This window comes from Ahaetulla prasina, chromosome 3, assembly GCF_028640845.1.
Source record: "Ahaetulla prasina isolate Xishuangbanna chromosome 3, ASM2864084v1, whole genome shotgun sequence".
NCBI classification, from domain to species: Eukaryota; Metazoa; Chordata; class Lepidosauria; order Squamata; family Colubridae; genus Ahaetulla; species Ahaetulla prasina.
Genome location: NC_080541.1, coordinates 127135366 through 127156522, shown reverse-complemented (window position 1 = coordinate 127156522; position 21157 = coordinate 127135366). Strand labels below are relative to the sequence as shown.

The window sequence follows — 21157 nt, the reverse complement described above, 5'->3', positions numbered from 1 at the left end:
ACTAAGCCTAATACAGGTATTGGCATAAGGTAGTGCTCGGTGTCAGTCTTGCTCTGTCTTCCTCCATCACCGCTCTAGGCATCTATGTCTCCTCAACTCTTTCAGCCACTCAATAAACTATTGGGTTCCATAAACTCCACATACATAGCATGATTCAATCCATGCCCTGCTCCACCAAGTTGTGATTCTTCATGTACACTGATGTTACTGAATACATTTGGCAACAGTGATCAAGTTTCTAACAGGCACAGGAACTGATCTAACAAGTCTTTCAAGCAAAAAACAAGAACAAGCCTCCTGTTTCTATCTAGGTAACCTAGCACTTGAAATTGTCAATACAACACATTTATTCACTGCACATGTAAGTTGTCAAGCTATAAGAAAATTTATTAGAAACAAGTTAAGGTCTTCTGAAATAAGTAGTTGGAAGAGTATTCTCTCTCTTTCTCAGGACACTGAAAATAGGATTCAGTAATTCAAGTAAGGCTGTGGCTGAGATTAACTGTTACTGCTATTCTAGCCTCAAGAAATTTTGACGGTAAGTAAAGCTCAATATTACATATATAATTGGCTCTGCTTAGTTTCTGAACAACAAAGCATATCTTATTTCTCGGAAGCAAGCTTTGATTTTATGATACACATTTTATCATTCTGTGCTCTTTAAGATTACAAAGAGTTAAAGATCTTTCAAATAGTTACAATAATGTATGTGAGGTGGGGGGGGAGGTTCATAGGTAACTTCCCATTTAATTGGATTCAGAGGTGGAAGAAAGGGCTACTTAATTTTTTTGCCAGCTTTTATCTGCTCAATTTAACTGTCCATGGAGGAAAAGTTGTTAAGTTTCCAATATTTTTCTACCAAATTTATTATTTTATTTTTATTTATTTATTAATCACATTTATATACCGCCCTATCTCCCGAGGGACTCAGGGCGGTTCACAGGCAAGTAAAAGACATATAAATACACACTAAAACCACATTTAAAAAACTTATTTTACAAAGCCGAATTAAAAGCAATATAAATAATAAAAACCCATTTAAAACCAATATAAATTTAAAAACTAATCCAGTCCTGTGCAAATGAATAAGTGTGTGCAAATGAAAAACATACAAATGCAACTTATCAAGATGTTGATGTTACAGTCAAATGGTGGGATATGTTACATAGTGAGTTACTACAGAAATCCAGGTGGGGCAGAGAGGTCACAGTTCCTTTACCACCATCATATTCTAATAAATATACTGCATATTTGAGAGAATAAGGAAGCCCCGGGCTCTCTTAATGAAGCCAGAAATGTTGCTGAGAAAATAGCATAAGGAATTCCAAAAGCAGCATTGCATCTAAAAGAGCAGCATGCTATCCCAAACCCTTAATTGGTTGAAAACAAAACATAAAGTAACATTTTGGGCATTGAAAGTAAGTTCCTTTCTTTCTGATTCTTCAGCAAATACCTAAATGGCAAAATGTCTCAAAAAAATTATAAAATATCTTTTTGATGAAGATTGTATTTCTTAATTGGTACCAAAATGTGTTTGTTTTCAGCAAATTTATTTAGGTTGAAAGTGCTTCTGTCATTACTGTAGTAAAAAGGAGATGGGGGGTGATCTAGATGAGGAAATCACCATCCACCACACAACAACCCCCCTCCCCGCACCACGTTTAGGCAGTTTCAATTAATGCATCTTGCAGAAAATGTAGGTCTAGCAGTGATAGGAAAAAGGCAACCAAAAATTTGGTGCTGGATTCCTCTTCTATTTATTTATTTATTTATTTATTAGATTTTTATACCGCCCTTCTCCCGAAGGACTCAGGGCGGTGTACAGCCAAAAGATAAAAACTCAATATATATACAATTAAAACAAAAATTTAAAACAGAGCATATTACAAAAAGGCCGACATTAAAAATTTAAAAATTTTAAAACCCTAAAACAATAAAACCCCAAATTAAAATTTAATAAAACTATTAAGCCAGTCCCTTGAATAAATAAGTATGTTTTTAGCTCACGACAAAAGGTCCGAAGATCAGGCACTTGGCGTAGGCCAGGGGGAAGTTCGTTCCAGAGCATAGGAGCTCCAACAGAGAAGGCCCTGCCCCTGGGGGCTGCCAGCTGACATTGTTTGGCGGACGGCACCCTGAGAAGACCCTCTCTGTGTGAGCGTATGGGTCGGTGGGAGGCATAAGGTAAGAGCAGGCAGTCCCGTAAGTACCCAGGTCCTAAGCCATGGAGGGCTTTAAAGGTGGTAACCAAAATCTTGAAGCGCACCCGAAAGACTACAGGAAGCCAGTGCAGACTGCGTAGCAGTGGTGTTACGTGGGAGCAACGAGTGGCTCCCGTTACTACTCGTGCAGCCGCATTCTGGACTAACTGCAGCCTCCGGGTGCACCTCAAGGGCAGCCCCACGTAGAGAGCATTGCAATAATCCAAACGAGAAGTGACCAGAGCGTGAGTGACCGTGCATAAGGCATCCCAGTCAAGGAAGGGACGCAACTGGCGAACCAAGCAAACTTGGTAAAAGGCCCTCCTGGAGATGGCCGCCATCCAGGAGGACGCCCAAGTTGCGTACCCCCTCCCTTGGGGCCAATAACTCGCCCCCAACAGTCAGCCACGGTTGCAGCTGACTGTACCGGGGTGGCGGCATCCACAGCCACTCCGTCTTGGAGGGATTGAGCTTGAGTCTGTTTCTCCCCATCCAGACCCGTACGGCTTCCAGGCACGGGACAGCACTTGACAACCGTTGGGGTGGTCCGGGGTGGAAAAGTACAGCTGAGTATCATCAGCGTACAGATGGTAACTCACCCCGAAACCACTGATGACCTCCCCCAGCGGCTTCATATAGATGTTGAACAGGAGAGGCAAGAGAATTGACCCCTGAGGCACCCCACAAGTAAGGCGGACAACCTCTGCCCCCCTGTCAACACCGTCTGCGACCGGTCAGAGAGATAGGAGGAGAACCACCGATAAACGGTGCCTCCCACTCCCAATCCCTCCAACCGGCGCAGCAAGTTACCATGGTCGATGGTATCAAAAGCCGCTGAGAGATCTAATAGGACCAAGGCAGAGGAGCAACCCCTATCCCTGGCCCTCCAGATGTCATCCACCAACGCGACCAAAGCCGTCTCCGTACTATAACTGGGTCGGAAGCCGGACTGGAACGGGTCTAGATAGACAGCTTCATCCAGGTACCGGGGAAGCTGCCATGCAACTACACTCTCTACAACCTTTGCCACAAAGCGAAGGTTGGAGACTGGACGATAATTTCCCAAAATAGCTGGGTCCAGGGAAGGCTTCTTGAGGAGGGGTCTCACCACCGCCTCTTTCAAGGCAGCGGGGAAAACCCCTTCCACCAAAGAAGCATTTATAATCCCCCGGAGCCACCCTCGTGTCACTTCCTGAGTAGCCAATACTAACCAGGAGGGACACGGGTCCAGTAAACATGTAGTTGCATGCAACCTCCCCAGCAACCTGTCCACGTCCTCGAGAGCCACAGAATCAAACTCATCCCAAACAACCTCAACAAGACGCGTCTCCGTCATCCCACTTGGATCATCGCAATTTTGGTCCAGACTATCCCGAAGCTGAACGATTTTATCGTATAGATAACCGTTAAACTCCTCAGCACGTCCTTGTAAAGGGTCATCCCGTCCCTCCTGATGAAGGAGGGAACGGGTCACCTGAAACAAGGCGGCCGGGCGGTTATCTGCCGATGCAATGAGGGTGGAAACTTAAGAACGTTTTGCCTCCCTCATTGCCACTAGGTAGGTCTTAGTAAAAGACCTCACTAGTGTCCGATCAGCCTCAGAACGGCTAGACCTCCAAGTGCTCTCTAGGCGTCTTCTCCGGCATTTCATCTCTCTCAGCCCCTCGGAAAACCAGGGAGCCAATTGAGATCTACGCCGGGTCAGAGGCCGCAAAGGCACGACACGGTCCAAAGCCCCAGCTGCGGCCCGTTCCCAGGCCGCAACTAGTTCTTCAGTCGTGCCGTGGGCAAGATCCTCAGGTAACGGCCCAAGCTCCGTCCGGAACCTCTCCGGGTTAATCCCTTGTTAATGAAACATTTCAATAGAACATTTTCCCCACTATTTCCAAATTTGAGTTAGTCCACAGTATCAATTTCCCAGGTAATCTGAAATCAAAACAAAAGGATAATTGGGAGTTAGTACATGTGAACCAGGGGTGGGCTCCACTCACCCTTACTACCGGTTCTCAACAGGAGCCCACATGCGCGCTTGCTTCATTCACGCGCTTGCATGTGCTTCTGCACATGCGCAGATCACCAGCGACATGTCGGGGTGTCTAGATGTCTCAATTCTGAATCAAGTAGACTTGTATTCTTCAATAGCCTTGATTCTGGGGATATACAGGAACAGTAGAAATAATTGTATGAGAAAAATTGCCTATAACTATGATCTCTATTCATGGAGTGATAGAATGTGAATGCTTGTGTGTGTGAAGTTGGGCACCAGGGGCAAGCTTTGGATCTTGCTTATGTGCTGACCACACTGCTGCCTAGCAGGATCCATTCTTGAGCTCCTGGACATTGTTACTGATTTTGGAATTTCCCCAGCTTCCAGTGCAAATAGTTAGCAACATCTCTTCTGTATCAAGGAACAGGATCAAAGGCATCAAAGAGCCTCCACTGTAATTCATCAATAAATGGGAGATAAAGCATATATATATATTCTGTTTCCAGGATTATTTTTCCTGGCAGTAAACCTGACAACAAAACTAGGAATCTACTTTTTTGTTTGAGAGTCACCATTATGGCTTGACATCTGCTATTCAACATCTGCAGAAAAATGCTAGGAAAGATAATTCATCAGACTGGGTTCTGATACAATCAATTTGCTGATGATACACTGTTTTATATATCTTCTGTGGGTTGAGGTAGAGATAGAAATCTTAACCTATTATCTGGAGACTTGATAATGCTATCAAGTATTACAACCATACAGTATGTTAGCCTTAGTAAATTGACCAGACAGGAAATCTGACTAGATAAGCTACATTAACAAAATCTTGTAAATCCAAAATCTCTCCTCATCTCCTTTACAGTTCAAGAAACTAGGGAGTGTTCCTTTTGAGCTCTTGCCCCATCCACTATCTAGCTGTGGGCTATGTTCTCTCTATCAGATTGTTCCCTAGCTCTTTGCCCTATGTCCCAGGATCTTTCCTACATACCATTATTACATGGTATCACCATAGCAAATCAAATAAATTCCTCCAAAACATCTTAAATAAGCCAAAAGACCCAGTCGCTCAAAAAGAAATACTATACAGTATAAAGACTATAACGTTAAGCTACCATGCACTATAGACAGGCAGGCTAACAGAGTGCATCCATGACCACCAACTAGCAGTCATAAAACATGATTTAAAAAATTCTTAATCTCACAACACAAGGACAAATTAAACTATAGTTTCAGCTTGGAATCTGTGGGTGTTCTAGACCAAACTAAATACAAAAATGCTAAGGAATTCCTGGAAGTTTGACATTCCAGAATAGTTTGTCAGCCATCAATAGTCACATAGTAATAAACCACATTTACACACCATTCAAAAAAAAAACTAAGCTAAAAAACTAAGAAGGAAACAAGACTTGAACACATCCTCTCCAGCAACCAATATCCAGATAAGGAGGGATTAATACCAGACAAACAATCAAGCAGAAACCAATATCATAATCAAGGAACCACCAGGAAGAAAAATCACATCCCTACCAACACAGCTAGGGCAATTTGCTGTATATAAACAGGAATAAAACCCCACACTGACTAGCAGTGATGATTTAACCTAGTTGGTAATGAAATATCTGCAAGCAAAAAAACAAGCTCAGAGAGCACTACAATATGTAATCTATCCTGTGCTTTCCAGTTTGCATGTATACCCAAAGGTGCAACACAAGGAGGGAGCAGAAACACCCACACACTTTACTAGGCTACACAGAATATAAATGCCTCTTAAAGGCCACAGCTGGTGAAAAGATTGGGAAAAAATCCTTCCTTTTCTACTGACATAACAGTCTCACAAAAATTAACCATTTTAAAGAATAACGTTATACTGATAAAATTCAAGATTACGTTTTTGGAGTTTTATCGGGATAGATCAGGGGTGAACTCTAAAAATTTTCCTTACTGGTTCTGTGGGCGTGGCTTAATTGGTGGGGCTGGCTTGGTGGTCAGATGACTCGGTGGACGTGGCCAATAACATAATAAATAATAAAAATAATAAACAAAATATACAAAACAATAAGAGATACCAAAAACCAACTTTCACAGTTTACACACACAACACAACACAACTGACTCACACACAATGTAAAAGCAGCTGCACTTCACCCAAAATGACCCCTGCAACAAGCAGGAACCTCACACAGCCATAAAAAGCTCAAAAACTAACTTTCACACTTTACACACATACACAACACAACACAACAAAACACAACTAACACACACACACAAAATGCCACATACAGCTTTGTGAGATTTTGTGTGTTTGTGTAGTTAGAGTGAAACACTACAGAAACACACCAAGTTTTTTACTTGGCTGTAAACCGCCCTGAGTCCTTTGGGAGAAGGGTGGTATAAAAGTTGAAATAATAAATAAATAAATAAATAAATAAATAAATAAATAAATAAATAAATAAATAAATAAATCTCAGAAAGCTGCACAAATATTTTATTATTTTATTTTATTTATATTTTTAGATAAAAGCAGTTAAATTTAAAACTTCCTTTTAAATTTAGACGCAGCAATTTAAAGTTAATTGCTATGTTTTTTTAAAAAACCTCTTTAAAAAAACCCCAATTAACTATTTTTTAAAAGCTCCTCCCCCTCCCAGTTCCTTACCCATTTCAAGAGACAAGGCAGGCAGATTGAGTTGCTCACCAATGAGATGGATTGCAGGCAGGCAGATTCAATTGCTCGCCAATGCAGTTGATTGCAGCAGCCAAAGCAAAGCAAGGCAGGAGCGAGCCCGAAAGAAGCAGCAAGTAGGCAAGTGGGGACCGGGCGATTGGGTGGGCAGGGATTTTTGCTCCGAACTATCCGCGCCCATCGCTACCGGATTGCATGATCCGGTCCGAACCGGGAGCATTTCACCCCTGTGATAGATATATTTGGACAGGTGTACTATGCTGCACAAGTACACAGCTGATTTAAAGACTTGCAAGTGGCTGCTATGCTTTTGTCACATGGTCCAAACCAATGTTTTGTAAACAAATGTGAAATGCCTTGCAGCTCCAGGATATATGTTAAAATACAAAATATAGTAATTTATATTCCTTAGCTTTCATGGGAATAGTCAATTACATGAAGAGTCTAGGGTTCTCTAACAACCCATCATTAATATAAAAACAGAAATTGTTCTTAGTTCCTTCTCATATAGAGTTCAATATTTGTTTGGTTTGAATTTGTAATGTAGACGTGATTTTAATTTCAAAACTTCTAAACACAGGGTAATAACTACTCAGAAATTTCTTCTCTGTGTTTCAGGATTGTCAGCTTTCAAGGTTCTCACACATAATGGACCTAGAAACAATACCGTTTTGCCAAGAATACCTAGCACAAAGAGGTACAATAGTGAAACCATATTACTGGCTAACAATGAGCCAAAACTGTACTAAATGTCCTTATCATATACAAACAGGGGAAGTAGCACGAGTTCCCTACACAGAATTTCAAAAGGCTTTTGGATTCCCATATGGGCCAACGGATTACCAAAATAAACACCTTCTCTTTTATGAGTTGAGACATGTATCAAGTAAATTAATTCAAAAGGGCCAAGTTACAAACTGTGAAGAATACAACATCCATCCAGAATCAATGCTATTTGAAATGAATGGTTATCTAGACTCAGTTGTACACAATTGGGGGAACATTGCATGTATAATTCTTTATTCAAATTATTCTCCTTGTAATGAGGCAGAGCATGGGTGCATAAGCAAAATTTATAGTTTTTTAATGAAGCATCAAGACATCACACTCTGCATTTATTTCTCACAGCTGTATCACACGGAGGAGGATTTCCCCGTGTCCACCTGGAATTGTGAAGCCTTGCAGAGCCTTGCTAGCATGTGGCCTCAAGTGACACTGAATCCCCTCTGTGGTGGACTTTGGCATTCCCTCCTCTCTAATTTTGTGCATTCTACGCCACAAGCAAGATTCTACCACCCCATTTTACCTATAAGAACCCTGGCTGATAAAAAAAACGCAACACAAATTCGCAGTATAACAGGAATGAAATTGCCTTTTGTTAACACCTTGTCTCAGCCAATTTATGGAACTTCAAGTGCTGCACCAAGTTTGCCAAACTATTACTTATCAACTTCAAACTACCCAGCACAAGTGACAAATAGCAGATTGCCTCCAATGGGAATGCCACCATTTCATTTCACACCTCCTATTAATACTTTGCCACCTTTATACAAGAAACCTAGAAACATTGTCAGACATGTAAACATGCTAAATGAGTCATTAAGCAAATTAATACCAAAGGAAAGATCTCTTCACAGGAGAGAAATCATTACTGAATAACTTTCAAACAACAAATTTGCAGAGCTTGAAGGCTATAGAAAGAAAAAGGATTAAATTCACCTCATATAAAATTGGAGTGCAGGACTGGACAATTCATAGGAAGGAATAGATACAGCAGTGACTTAAGAATATGGAGAAGAACATGAACATTTCCCCCCATATGTAATTTTTATATTGGAAAAAGACATGGAGTATCAACTGCCAGCAGCCGAAGAAAAGATGGCAAAGCAATCTTTTGATTTTTCTAGCAGATTCATTTACAGTAACAGCAGCAAAGCAATGGCCAACTATGAAGGTTGTTTCTCAAACTGATAAGAATTTTTAAGTGACCATTTACCTAAAATCAGAGTATAGATCCTCTGTTCCCCCTCCCCAAATCCGAGAAATCAACCTTGCCATACCACAACGAAGCTTTGAAAAAATGAATCCTAATGAGTTCCTAATGTACAAATATTAATTTTTATTCTAAAGAGAAGAGTTAATGTGGTTCAATCTTGTAACATTTTTACTTTCAATTAAGTTTGCCTATGAGAATTCTGCTTGGAAAAACCTTTACATTTGTTTCAAGCAGCTGTCACAGCTTAGAAAGTAACCTTCTGTTTTCAATTTCAATAAGAAAATTTATTTCAGGCCAAAGATACCATTTGATGTTATGTTGATGGATGCATTAAAATAAAATGGGCAGAATTAAGACAAAAACATAGCTGAGGTGAGGGCAACTCTCAAAAAAAGAAGATAAGAAAAAATAGTATGGCTCAAGTGGTGTTTTTTTATGTTTGTTGTAAATTTGCCATCTTTGTGGCATTGCTATAATTGATTATAAACTCAGTAATAAGGTTTTCTTAATGTTTTCTTATTGTTTTTTGTTTTCTAGTCATGGACTGAAATAAATAAACAATTCAAAACTGAATATCTTTATGGAAAAAACATTGTGCATGACATATTCCTACATAAACTCACGTAATTATTTTTCAAAATGCATTTCTGGGTGATCAAGAATGCTACAGTAAAATGGCTTTCTAGCTTCTGTTAATCAGTGTTAACTTATAAAATAGCTTGTGAAAGTTCTTCTAAAACTGACATCCATACAAACACTCTAGGTTAGAAATAAACAAAATGAGAGGGAGGTCCTGCTTGAAACAAATTTTTGCAACAGAAAAGTGGCTGCTCTGCAAGCAGCAGAAAAGCCCATCAAGTTCCATGAGACTGAGCCACAAACCAGATGAATTAAAGCATAATGATAGCTTAACATCTATTCCTTTAAAGTATTTTTTATAAGTTATTCTTTGCTCTAGTAGACTGTTCCATTGTTGTGCTGTGAACTAATCTTGATCATAATGAAAGACAACTGAGAAATGGATTAAATAAAATCTCAGTGAAGCTAGCAATCATGCTTGTCTTAAATTAGTGTCTTTTCATAAATGCACTGAACTTTAGAAAATAGGCCACTTTATGTTTGGTTAAGTTTAATCCAGTATATAAAAACCTCTACTCTAACAAACAGTTGGAGGAAAATTATCTTTTCAAGATCTTACAATAATTTTAATTTGCTAAATCATTCAAATTATCTTAATTTAGGAAGGGATGAACCAGTAATTTAAATAGAGGGAGTGTCTCTTCTCTTAAATCATACAAAATCCTACACACCCAATTTATTTATATGTTCAATTAAATTTAATCCATTTGTTATCCCCTTAAATCACTATATATTTCTGCTATTCTTTTTTAAATGGCAGATTACAACCAGAATGATTTGTTGAAAAAGACATACATATGTACATTTTTAATAGTAATAACAAAATGTAGTAAGAGAACATTTCATCAGGACCCTCTGTCACTGAACTAAGATGGCCAACCATAAAAAATATGTGAAAACACCTATTATTATTCAACAGTATTTCTTTAGGATTTTCCCCATACTGAACTTTGGTGAATTACCTCCTGCAGAGTTTGGATGACTTCAATGTTTTTATTGAAGACTGTTGTGGAAAAACTGGCTTGTTTCCCAGCTTCCTAGGATACAGGTCACTAGATGCTTAGGAAAGATGTGGCCAAGAAGTTCATCTATGCCAAGGAAAACTTTTGTGGCAGGCAACGATCTGCTGCTTCCTTCAGATACAGCCCAGGTTTTACTGAGGGAAGAGTCCCCAGTTCCCAGAATACAGGTAGTCCTCGACATACAAACATAATTGGTACCAGAATTTCCATTGCTAAGCAAAGCAGTTCAGTGAGTCATACCCAATTATATGATCTTTTTTGCCAAGGTTAAGCTAACCACATTGCAGTTGTTACATGAATAATGCAGTTGTTAAGCAAATCCCACTAACTTTGCTTCTCGGAAGGCGACTAGGAAGATCGCAAGTGGCAAACCCATGATCCTGGGATGCTGCAACCATTGTAAATATATGTTGGCTGCTAAGTGCCTGAATTCTGAACATGTGACAATGGGGATGCCCTGACCATTAGAAGTGTAAGGACTAGTTGTGTTGTGACCCAGGTTCCTGGACCCGGACTCCTGGACTCGGATGATTCAGAAAGTGAGGGAGAAGACCTGGCAAGCCCTGCTTCTCTTGGGCCCTCTCCCTCCCTGGCACCCACTCAAAGGGAGGAGGAGGGGCCGGCAAGGCCTGATTCTCTCGAGCTTCTTCTGATTTGGCAACGCCCCAAGAACAGTTTTGGAGTGATGCAAGACTGCGCAGACGTGATCGGCGCGAGCAGCAGAAGAAGCGTTGGGATAAAGCCAAGGAATGATGGTCATGGAGTGACATCTGCAGAGACTATAAATAGGAGATGGGACTTCCTGGTTTTTTGTCTTGGACAAAGCAATGAATTTGCGTGGGCAAACTGTATCAATGGAGGGAAGAATATATTCGTGAGTAATTTTGGCCATATCTATAATTTCCTTGTTATCTCCAGAAACTTGGCAGGCCCGTGGGTAGATGTGGCCAGGACATTTATCTATGTAAATAAAGTAGAAGAGGAGGCCTTTGACTGACTCTTTGTTGGGAGTATTGGGGGAGGGAAACAGAACAAGTTGCAAGTCACTTTTTTCCATGCCATTATAACTTCAAACGGGCTGCTAAACAAATGCCGTAAATTGAGGACTGTAGTGTTTTTCACTTGTACAGCAGTATAACAGCTTTTTAAAAATATTTAATGTTTTAATTTTTGTAACCAATATTGATAATTACACATCTGTGAGAGGCATCCATATACATTTGACAAATAATGGGGGGGGAAGTTTATAAGGTAACTTCTTCCCCCACATAGGATGTACATGAAAGGATGCTGTTACAAAAGAAATAAGACATGCTGTGAACTTCCATCACTCAAGGAGGCTGTTTTCCTATTACAACTGTGGCAGCCTTCTGTTGTCCTTATAATAAAATTAGATTTTCACCATTTTTCACTGAACTATAATTATGATAGGCAGCATGTGAACCTTAGCAATATGAAGAGCTGTAGTTCTTTACGAATATTTTTTTTGAGGGGGGGGAGGGAATTCCAGGAATTATAATCCAAGGTTTGCATTGAAGAGCGATCATATCTGACCATCTAAAAAAATCTATCTTTATAGCAGGCCCTATAGCTGGACCACTCATTTCAATTTTCGTCAGAAGTGGTGGTGGGGTTTCCTCTTTTTTGACATTTCTTCAAGGACCGACAGGAACATGGCTCAGCTACAATTCTACTTCATTTAACCACGGCGGACCTGAACTGTTCCCCACCCTCGGACCCAGTTTCTATGGAAACCGACCAACTTCCCTCGCCCCCCCACTTCATCGCGCCACTGTACGAAGACACACGCGCCCACGACCTCGCCCGAGAGTTCTGCGCATGAGCCACGGGGACCCTATCCGGGTGGGGTTGAAATGGCTCTCAAGGCGCGCCCAGGACTGTTCACTCACAACCCAAAGCGGTACTGCGCGTGCGCAACTGCTACCCTATCAAAGAAAAAAAAACTAGTAAATGAAGCAAAAAATGGAGTAACCAATAGGGCGGTCAAAAATAAATAAATAAATAAATAAACCAGCCAACCCTCCTTAAGTTGCGTTCTCCGCTTGCCGTACAAGGCGAGAACGGCCTAGGCGGGCGTTGCGCATGCGCGTTCCCGGCGTCCGCGGTTCCGCTACTTCCTTCTTCCGCTTTGGGTGGTAGGCGCCGCTCCTTTGCCGGACGGAGGTGGACGCGGCGATGGCGAAGCACACGGTCTCCTCCGCGCGCTTCCGCCGCGTCGATGTGGACGAGTACGACGAGAACAAGTTCGTGGATGAGGAGGACGGCGGGGATGGGCAGGTGGGGCCGGACGAGGGCGAGGTGGACTCGTGCCTAAGGCAATATCCTTCTGCTGCCTGGGCGGGCAGGCAGGCGGGGCACGTCATTCTCGGTGGGGTCCCTGCGAAGGAGCAGGAGGGCGAGCACGGACTGCGAGTGCAGCATGGGCAGTAGCGTCCTGGGTTAGTTACGGCGACCGCATCTACCGACCCGTGTGCACGACCTCTGGAAAGCAGCAAAGAAGCGCAGAAATGGGTCTTTGCTGCACTCCAGGGACTGTTTGGATTTTTGCAGTCCCATTGAGGTCGTCCCAATAGTGTCACTATAATTGTTGGGTGGTGGTTGTTTTTTAAAGAGTTCCTTATTTAATCTATTTCGGTTTTGGTCCTGAAGTCCGAACTCTCAAAACGGACTTGGAAACTTCGTTCACTCCTTGCCTCGGCTCCATCTAAATTGCAATGTGAACGGGGCCTATGAATTAACAGAGCAAGGATCGCTGCTTGGAGCTTTTAATTTAGAGGGTACTTAAAAGAGTGCACTGTTTTTACTTGGGATTAGTAGTTTGGGAATTGCAAAATCTTTTGGATACTCCGCCTATTATTGCTTTGGAGATGCTGCGTCTGGGTTAGAGCAGTTCGTTATTTAATCCAACTTCAATCGCCTATAAATGTTTTGGTTCTTCATCATCATCATAGGATTTTCAAAGAAGAAAAAGCTATGATTAGAAAGTCAAAAAAGCTGTTACTGTGTTTTTTACTCCCACAGCATCTAATTTTAATTACAGGTTTAGTGTAAATAAGGCTGCAGTAATTCAAATTAGATATGGGTTGTTTCTAATCTCCTCCCAAGAAGTACAGAAGTAAAGTAATTCCTGATTCTTGAGTTTTTAAAATGAAAAGTCATGCTGTTATTTGGAAGTATCGCCATTTTTAAATAATGTAGATGTTTGTATAAATATTTGTGTGACATTTTGCTTTTTGTGTTCTAATAAATTTCCCTACTGCTTGAGAAAAAAATGAATTGCTTAATATGACATGAATTTTCAAATCTGATCTCAAATTATAACATTTGAATTTTTCTTGGAGCTTACTTTTGCACACATTTAATAGATTTAAAGGTAATGAAATTGAGAGGAGTCTTGATTATAGTCTCCCCGTTTCCTCTTCTCAGAAAAGGAAGTATATGGCTTCTGCAGGGGTTTTCTTTTTATAGAAACAGTTACATTTACAGTGCTGCTTAATTCTATGTTACATGTAGGAATAGAACCAATTGATATGTTATTTGAAAAGTATGGTTCTCATATTTTGTGTCTCTTGTTCACAGTTAGTTTCTTTGCTTATTAAGGCTAGTTTTTAATCATATTAATAACTATTCTTATCTTTGCCCATATTACATGGTTTCATAAGTCTAGGTAACAAAAGGTATTGGAAAAATGTATGCTTGTTGTTTCATTGTTTAATAGCTGAGTTGCAGTTCAGTGGTATTTTGCTAGTTCAGATCTATGGATCTTGTTGCACTGTGGATTTTCAGTTGAAAACTGATAAGCTGCCAAAATTTGTTTTGACATCTCGATAATATATTGTTGATTGTTTAATGGTTCAAAGACACTTGCCTAAAGATATGATGGTAAATTAATGCTACTTTTAGAATGGACAGTGGGGCATTTTTCAAAATATATCAACTTGAGATTTGAACCGAAAGCCACAAATTCACAAAAAAGCATTTGCCGAGCTGCTTTTCTATAACAAATTCTTGTTTTCTTCTGTAGCATGAAGTTTTTAATAATAAATATAAGATAATTTGTTATATTTATCTTCTGTCTTTCCAATAAAGGAAAATGCAATTCATGATTGCTGACAAGTAATATTGGCTTGACTTTAGTGTGAAATGTTAATATTTTTTAGGAAATTAATATAATTTGTGCAGGAATTGGAACCGGATTTACGTTTTCTAGAAAACTCTTGTAATCACTCACCTTACATGGCTCTCACAAAAATTCCAGTTAATATGTCTGAAGCATTTCTAATACTTGAAATGTGATATATTATTAGTAATAACATTGATTCTAAAAACTGCCAAGTTTGCCTTAACTGCTCTTCACAGGAAACATGATGGCAGCCTTACAGGCAGCTCTGAAGAATCCTCCAATTAATACAAAGAGTCAAGCTGTAAAGGTATGGTAACTACATACTTTTAAAAACTACAGAAATAGCCATTGGTAAACCAATTCTGCAGTTCAGAATATTTTTCATAAAGCATCTAAAGAAAACATGGGTGATTTATGGTTTTGCAGCCTTAATTGTAAGAAGAAACAGAATAACAAGCAGATTTAATGAAGTAATCCTTGATTTAAAAGCAGAATAGGAACTAGAAAATTAGTTGTTAAACTGTGATCATTAAGTGAAGCATCACATGACCACAACTGATTATAACCTTTTACATTAATGAGACATCGTGTGATCTTGAGGTTGCAGTCTTCCTTTCCAGCTTCCCCATTGACTTTGCTTGTTAGAAGCTGGCTGGGAAGGTTGGGAATGGCCATCATGGGATGCTTGCAACTTTTGTAAATGCACAATGGTTGCTGAATATGCAGATCACAGTTACGTGACTGCAGGGCTGCTGTTGCAGTTGTAAATGTGAGGACCAGTTGTAAATTACTTTTTTCGGCACCATTGTAACTTTTAAATGGTTGCTAAAAATGATAGTAAGTGGACCACCTGTATTAAGTAAGTCTACTTGAATCTGACTTAATGTAACATGACCATTTTAAAAAATATTTTAGCATGAGCAGAGAAGAGATGTAGTTTCTCGTTTGCCTGTTTTTTAATTGTGTGTTTAGGTTCTGTATTTTTATCTTTAAATATCTTTATTAAATTTAAATATATTTAAATAAAATAAATTTAAATAGCTTTAAATTCTGTATTCCTTAAATTAATCTAAGCTTGTTTTGCTTCATTTAAAAGTATCTTTCAGCTTTGTAAGTGATATGTGGGAGGATTGTAGTCTTGCTGATATAAATGATACTAGTATCAATTTTGAATTGAATGTGTCATTTTCCTAGAATTACACAAGAAAGGGTGATGTTGCTGACAATGGGGGTGCAATGACTTGCAGTGGGGATGTGAATAAAAGTAATATTAAATATATAACTTCCATAAGTAAGTGCAGTGAAGGTATTGCATGGTAAATATATGCTCTCAGTTTGGAAAGATAAATGTTATTGCATCGTTCATTGCCTTTTCTTCTCAAGAAGTAGATAATAATTGCTTTCCAATTCTTGCTGCAAGGCCCATCTTAAAGAAGGAAGGGCCTCTCTGGCCTGTATGCAATCTACAAACATGAGATTTGATACTGCAATCCTATATGTACTTAGTAAAAGTCTGTATTATTGATTTCAGTGGGAGTTGTAGGCCATACTCCTAAGTCAGACCAAATGACAGAATCAAGGATATATTCAGCAAGAATGGCACTAAAAATGAAATTACTACATAGAATTAAATAATGATATCTAACACAAAAGTAATACCTAGTACAAAAAAGTGTTGCTTGAAAGACTGAAAGAGAATATTAATCTTATTTTTTATATTAAATTATTGCAATGGTCTAATTTGGGTTGTGGTTCAATATACCATGGAGTGCCTTTATTTCTTTTTCTGCCATCCAAACATCATAATCAGAAGTCTAGCAATATATTTATTGAATGATTCCTAAATATTAGTTATTTCTGCATCAATAAGCCATATTTCTTGCTTGCTGCTTATTGAATATATTTGACATTTTAGGATAAACATTAATAGTATATCTTAATGGATTCCTGTGTTTGAGCTCAGTGTATCTTAATTTCAAATAAATGTGTACTGGTTTGTAATCTACATCTCCAGATAGAGTCAATTTTGGCTTTTGGTGTCTTCTGTATGATTCATTCTTTCTGTCTCCAGGATCGTGCAGAGAGCATTGTCCTGAAAGTGCTCATCTCTTTCAAAGCCAATGATATTGAAAAAGCGGTGCAATCTTTGGATAAAAATGGAGTTGATCTATTAATGAAATATATCTACAAAGGTTTTGAGAATCCCTCTGACAACAGCAGCGCTGTCTTACTGCAGTGGCATGAAAAGGTATGTTAACATAGATGACAGATTTCTTTATTCTTATTAATGAGCTCCCTAAACTACTTTCTTGAGTTGGTAAGTGTAATATACATTTTCAGCTTGTTCATATTCAGAAAGACTTCTGCTCAACATTGCATAAACAGAATTTGAATATGTGAGGTTGGAAATGAGGTTTTTGCTCATTGTTGGCTGTTTTGTTTCTAAGTCCTCACATTATAAGACATTGTCATGTCTTAGTTCTGTTACTTCAGATTTCACTAAAGTGTGTGCGTGTGCACGCACACCAGGGGTGAAATCCAGCAGGCTCTGGCAGGTTCTGGAGAACCAGTAGTGGAAATTTTGAGTAGTTCAGAAAACCAACAAATTCCACCTCTGGCTGGCCCCAGAGTGGGGTGGGAATGGAGATTTTGCAGTATCCTTCTCCCAGGAGTGGGGAGGGAATGGGGATTTTGCAGTATGCTTCCCCTGCCATGCCCACCAAGCCATGGCCACAGAACCGTTAGTAAAAAAAATTGGATTTCACTACTGGCACACGCACACACACGTAAACACACGCTTTAGGGAAATCTGAAGTAACAGAACTAAGACATGACAGTGTCTTATAATGTGAGGACTTTAAAAAAAACAACCAACAAAGAGATGAAAACCTCATTTCCAACCTCACATATTCAAATTCTGTTTTTTCCAATGTTAAGCAGAAGTTATACATACATACATTTAGTAATTTTATATTTTATATTTTAAATTCGTTTTAATTATATATATTTTGTATTTTACTCTGGCTGTACACCACCCTGAGTCCTCCGGGAGAAGGGCGGTATAAAAATTTAATTAATTAATTAATTAATTAATTAATTAATTAATAAATAAATAAATAAATAAATAAATAAATAAATAAATAAATAAATCATACATACAAACATACATACAAGAGTCAATGATACCCAAAGGAAACAGATGGAAAAGTCACATAGAAGAACTAGAAAGACAGGTGCCCAAAGCTTCAAAAAAAAATGTTAAGAGTTGGAGAGTTGTAAAAAATAAAATTATACATAGGCTGGAAAATAATGTTCGATCAGGAACAGTCCTAGATTACCAATGAAAAGAAATGTAAAATAATGTACATTTATTACAGATAATTAATTTTCAGCTTTTAGAAAATGAAGGAGAGAGGGAATTCAAGAAGAATGGAAATGCTTCTCTCCTCTCCCCCCCCCCCCCGGTTGTTAAAAACTATTGTATTCATTCGTGGGACATTAAAAATGATTTGAATAAAAGTGACAGGAACTGCTATCTAAAGAAAGTAAAACAAACTTTTCAATTACGCCATTGAACATGTTCTCTGCTCTTTAAATATTGCTGCCATATCTCCAATTAGCAATTTATACAGTGAACTAAGACAGTGTACATTACAGCAAGAGATTTAGTGCAAATATAAACAAAGGGGATACAATTCTGCCAGTGATTTGTATTGTAATGCAAGCTGTTTGTGTAGCCATCTCTCTCTCCTCCCCCACCCCAATGATACTAGATTTCTTGTGTGGAATGCGGAATTAGTGTGGAATTAGAAAATTTCTAATTTTCTAAACCTCTTTGTATTAAAAATTTCAGAAACATCCATAATTAAGTTTACTTTGTGTGTGTATGGTTGTTTTTCTGTTTTGCAGGCTCTCGCTGCTGGAGGTGTAGGTTCAATTGTCCGCGTCTTAACTGCCAGGAAAACAGTTTAAGTCCAGCGAAAAATCCCCTTCTGCCATGGGTGTGGGAAATGCTGGGTACAAGACCAAAAAAACCCAATTGCCATCACTGCCCTGTGGGTAGCATCTGTCTCTCTCTCAGCTTGCCTTTTTGCTTTTTCATAATCTGTGGCTTAATAGACATATGAAACTTTTTGTGAAATGTTGGATAAATGTAAAAAAAAAAATATGAAAATTTGTTTTTAAGAAGATACCTACAGAAGATTTTAATAACAAATGCAAATTTTTGCATTGGAGCTACATTTTCAGAAAACCATGACAAGACACTGCCTTTCCCTCTTCAGATAGATTTTTTGAGCAGGGATTGACATCAATATTTTAAATTCCTTAGCTAGTCAGGCAGCATTCCATGTAATCTGTCGCAGGTGGGATCGCTTTTTAAAATTTGGGGAGGGGAGCAGGACCTTGCTTTTTTTTTATTTAAATCAAACAGTAAAAGTTATGCCACCTGGCAAAGGTCTATGGAAAGGTTTGTGCATTGTTGTGTAAATGTTTTTATAACAATTGAATGCAACCATTTGTAATGAATTCATTACAATCGCTTGCTGTTGCAATGAATTATTTAAGGAAAGGAACAGAGATCATTTGAGGGAATTGAGTTTAACCGTTGCCTCTTGATAATGTAATATGAATAAAGAAGGATTAGGGCAAAACTACACACTGCATTTGACTGGGGCTACTGCCAAAGAATTTTTCTTTGGGAAGACATTTTCCCTTAATTTCTAACTTCCAGTTACCTCTCACACCACTCTATGATACTGTTTTACTGTGTATGTAACTCATAAAATGTGCAATTAACATAAAAATTAGTCATGATACCAGAATGTGGGACCACAGATTCTATACGTTATACTGGAACAATGAGAGAAATGTCACACAGAGATGCTAAGTTGATATTGTCCCCCTAGCAATTTAATGTATAGTTTTATCTGAAAATGCAGACATTCCTTGATCAGTATTCAGGTACTGTGACCTAGAGGATCTTGAATTTTGCTCTTATTATGGTCATGTTCCAAGTTGTATTAAGTAAGATGATGTTGATCAGGGAGAAAAAAAAATCACCTATAACACATTAAGGCATGACTTTCCTAAAAGATGTAGAGCATTCCAGAATGAAAGCAGCTTGAATGTGACTTTGGAGCAAAGCTCGCTAATATATTCCATTTACATTTAATGGAATTAGGAAGATTTTGCTCATTTTTATATCTGCTTTTTTTTTTGTAAAATGAAAAATAATAAAATGGTCACTGTTAAATACATATTTTCAAAGTGTGGTTTTGTTGCCTGTTACTAATGTATACTTAGAGAAAGAGTAATGAAAAGAGAGCAATAAGAGTCATGAAAGACTAATAAGTGATAGGAATGTGCAGTAATCCAGGTTCAGAGAGCAACTTATGATTCAGTGTGGGATGTCAGTATCTGGTACTTATAAGGGACACCTTAACACGCATCCTTCCAGAGACTGTGCAGGAGCTGCAGAGTCAGAGAATGCCAATGTTTTAAAATGTTCCTGTTGTGCCTTGTCCGCTTTCCCCGCAGCCGGGGCCTTCTTATCTGCTTCTGAACACTGAGGAATGTCCTAGCATGCCTCCCGGCCCCAGCCCCGGCTCCATGCCCAGACAGGCTGAGGAAGAAGAAGCGCCTCCAGCCCCCAGCCCTGGCTCCATGCCCAGGCAAATGGAGCAACTAGACCCCTCCCCCTCCCCCACAGCATGTGAGTCTGAGGAAGGTCAATTACCAACAGCTGCAGACTGGAGTGACCCTCGCTTCAGGAGAATTGATAAGCGGCGTCAACAGAGGGAAGGGAGGGGCAGGCCTGGATAAGTGCTGAATCATGGAGCCACACCCCATGGTCTATATAAAGGATCTGCTTTCTGGCATTCTCTGAGTCAGGCAAAGTCTACCTTATCTTGCTGAAATCACTTTCTGGTCTCCTGCCTGCCTTGAGAACTTTGCTAGGACTTTGGCAGAGCTGCAGAGGCACGCCTGATTCGGATTTCCCTGACCCGGTCGTCAGTGGAGAAGTGGGACACGACAGTTCCCCACATAATGCTTGGTGCCTGCTCACATACCCTGCAGATCAGATATTGCTGTTGAATACAGATTGCTGCAAAGCTCTACTCAATGAACTTTCAAGGAAAGTCAATAAAGGTCTTGCGAAGCGTAAACCACAAAAGGAGAAGGTTTTCCTTGTGCAGATATGAATGAAAAATCTGCCATTGCAGACAAGTCTTCTAAGTACGTTGATCCAATGGGTGTTCGTCCAACTATCTTCAGTAAAGCTTAAGCTCTATGTAACAAAACAAGGACCTCGGAGGAATAGAATTCTATAATCATATTATGAGCATTTTAATAGCTGCTATAGAAGGTGGTTTTCTCACAGCCAGTCACAAAGTACACATATATCGGCCCTTGTACACCTACAGGGGTGTCTCACTACTAGTTTATCTTTCTCCTTTTTCTGAGTAATTGACACATTA

The 21157-nt window shown here is 39.2% G+C and overlaps 2 protein-coding genes across 4 annotated transcripts; both read left to right on the top strand.

Moving 5' to 3' along the window:
- Nucleotides 1–446: 446 nt before the first annotated feature.
- Nucleotides 447–9331, top strand: APOBEC4 (apolipoprotein B mRNA editing enzyme catalytic polypeptide like 4). Its single transcript, XM_058177792.1, has 2 exons — nucleotides 447–538; nucleotides 7496–9331. The coding sequence occupies exon 2, from the start codon at nucleotides 7526–7528 to the stop codon at nucleotides 8534–8536; it is 1011 nt and encodes a 336-aa protein (XP_058033775.1). The 5' UTR covers nucleotides 447–538; nucleotides 7496–7525; the 3' UTR covers nucleotides 8537–9331.
- A 3342-nt stretch (nucleotides 9332–12673) lies between these two features.
- Nucleotides 12674–19936, top strand: ARPC5 (actin related protein 2/3 complex subunit 5). 3 transcript variants are annotated; one of them, XM_058177594.1, is made up of 4 exons: nucleotides 12674–12874; nucleotides 14914–14985; nucleotides 16750–16926; nucleotides 18588–19936. In XM_058177594.1, exons 1-4 carry the CDS (start codon nucleotides 12731–12733, stop codon nucleotides 18648–18650), a joined length of 456 nt encoding a protein of 151 aa, XP_058033577.1. In that variant the 5' UTR covers nucleotides 12674–12730; the 3' UTR covers nucleotides 18651–19936. The 3 variants fall into 3 exon arrangements, with proteins under 3 accessions (XP_058033577.1, XP_058033578.1, XP_058033579.1); XM_058177595.1 differs by having other exon boundaries at nucleotides 12759–12798; nucleotides 14915–14985; XM_058177596.1 differs by lacking the exon at nucleotides 12674–12874 and adding an exon at nucleotides 12960–12993 and having other exon boundaries at nucleotides 14915–14985.
- Nucleotides 19937–21157: the final 1221 nt, after the last annotated feature.

Excerpts from the sequence above, each read along its gene's own strand:
- APOBEC4 (XM_058177792.1), top strand. The coding sequence starts at position 7,526 with ATGGACCTAGAAACAATACCGTTTTGCCAAGAATACCTAGCACAAAGA.
- ARPC5 (XM_058177594.1), top strand. The coding sequence starts at position 12,731 with ATGGCGAAGCACACGGTCTCCTCCGCGCGCTTCCGCCGCGTCGATGTG. Across the intron at positions 14,986-16,749 it reads CAAAGAGTCAAGCTGTAAAG|GATCGTGCAGAGAGCATTGT; the intron begins GTATGGTAACTA and ends TTCTGTCTCCAG. Across the intron at positions 16,927-18,587 it reads TACTGCAGTGGCATGAAAAG|GCTCTCGCTGCTGGAGGTGT; the intron begins GTATGTTAACAT and ends TCTGTTTTGCAG.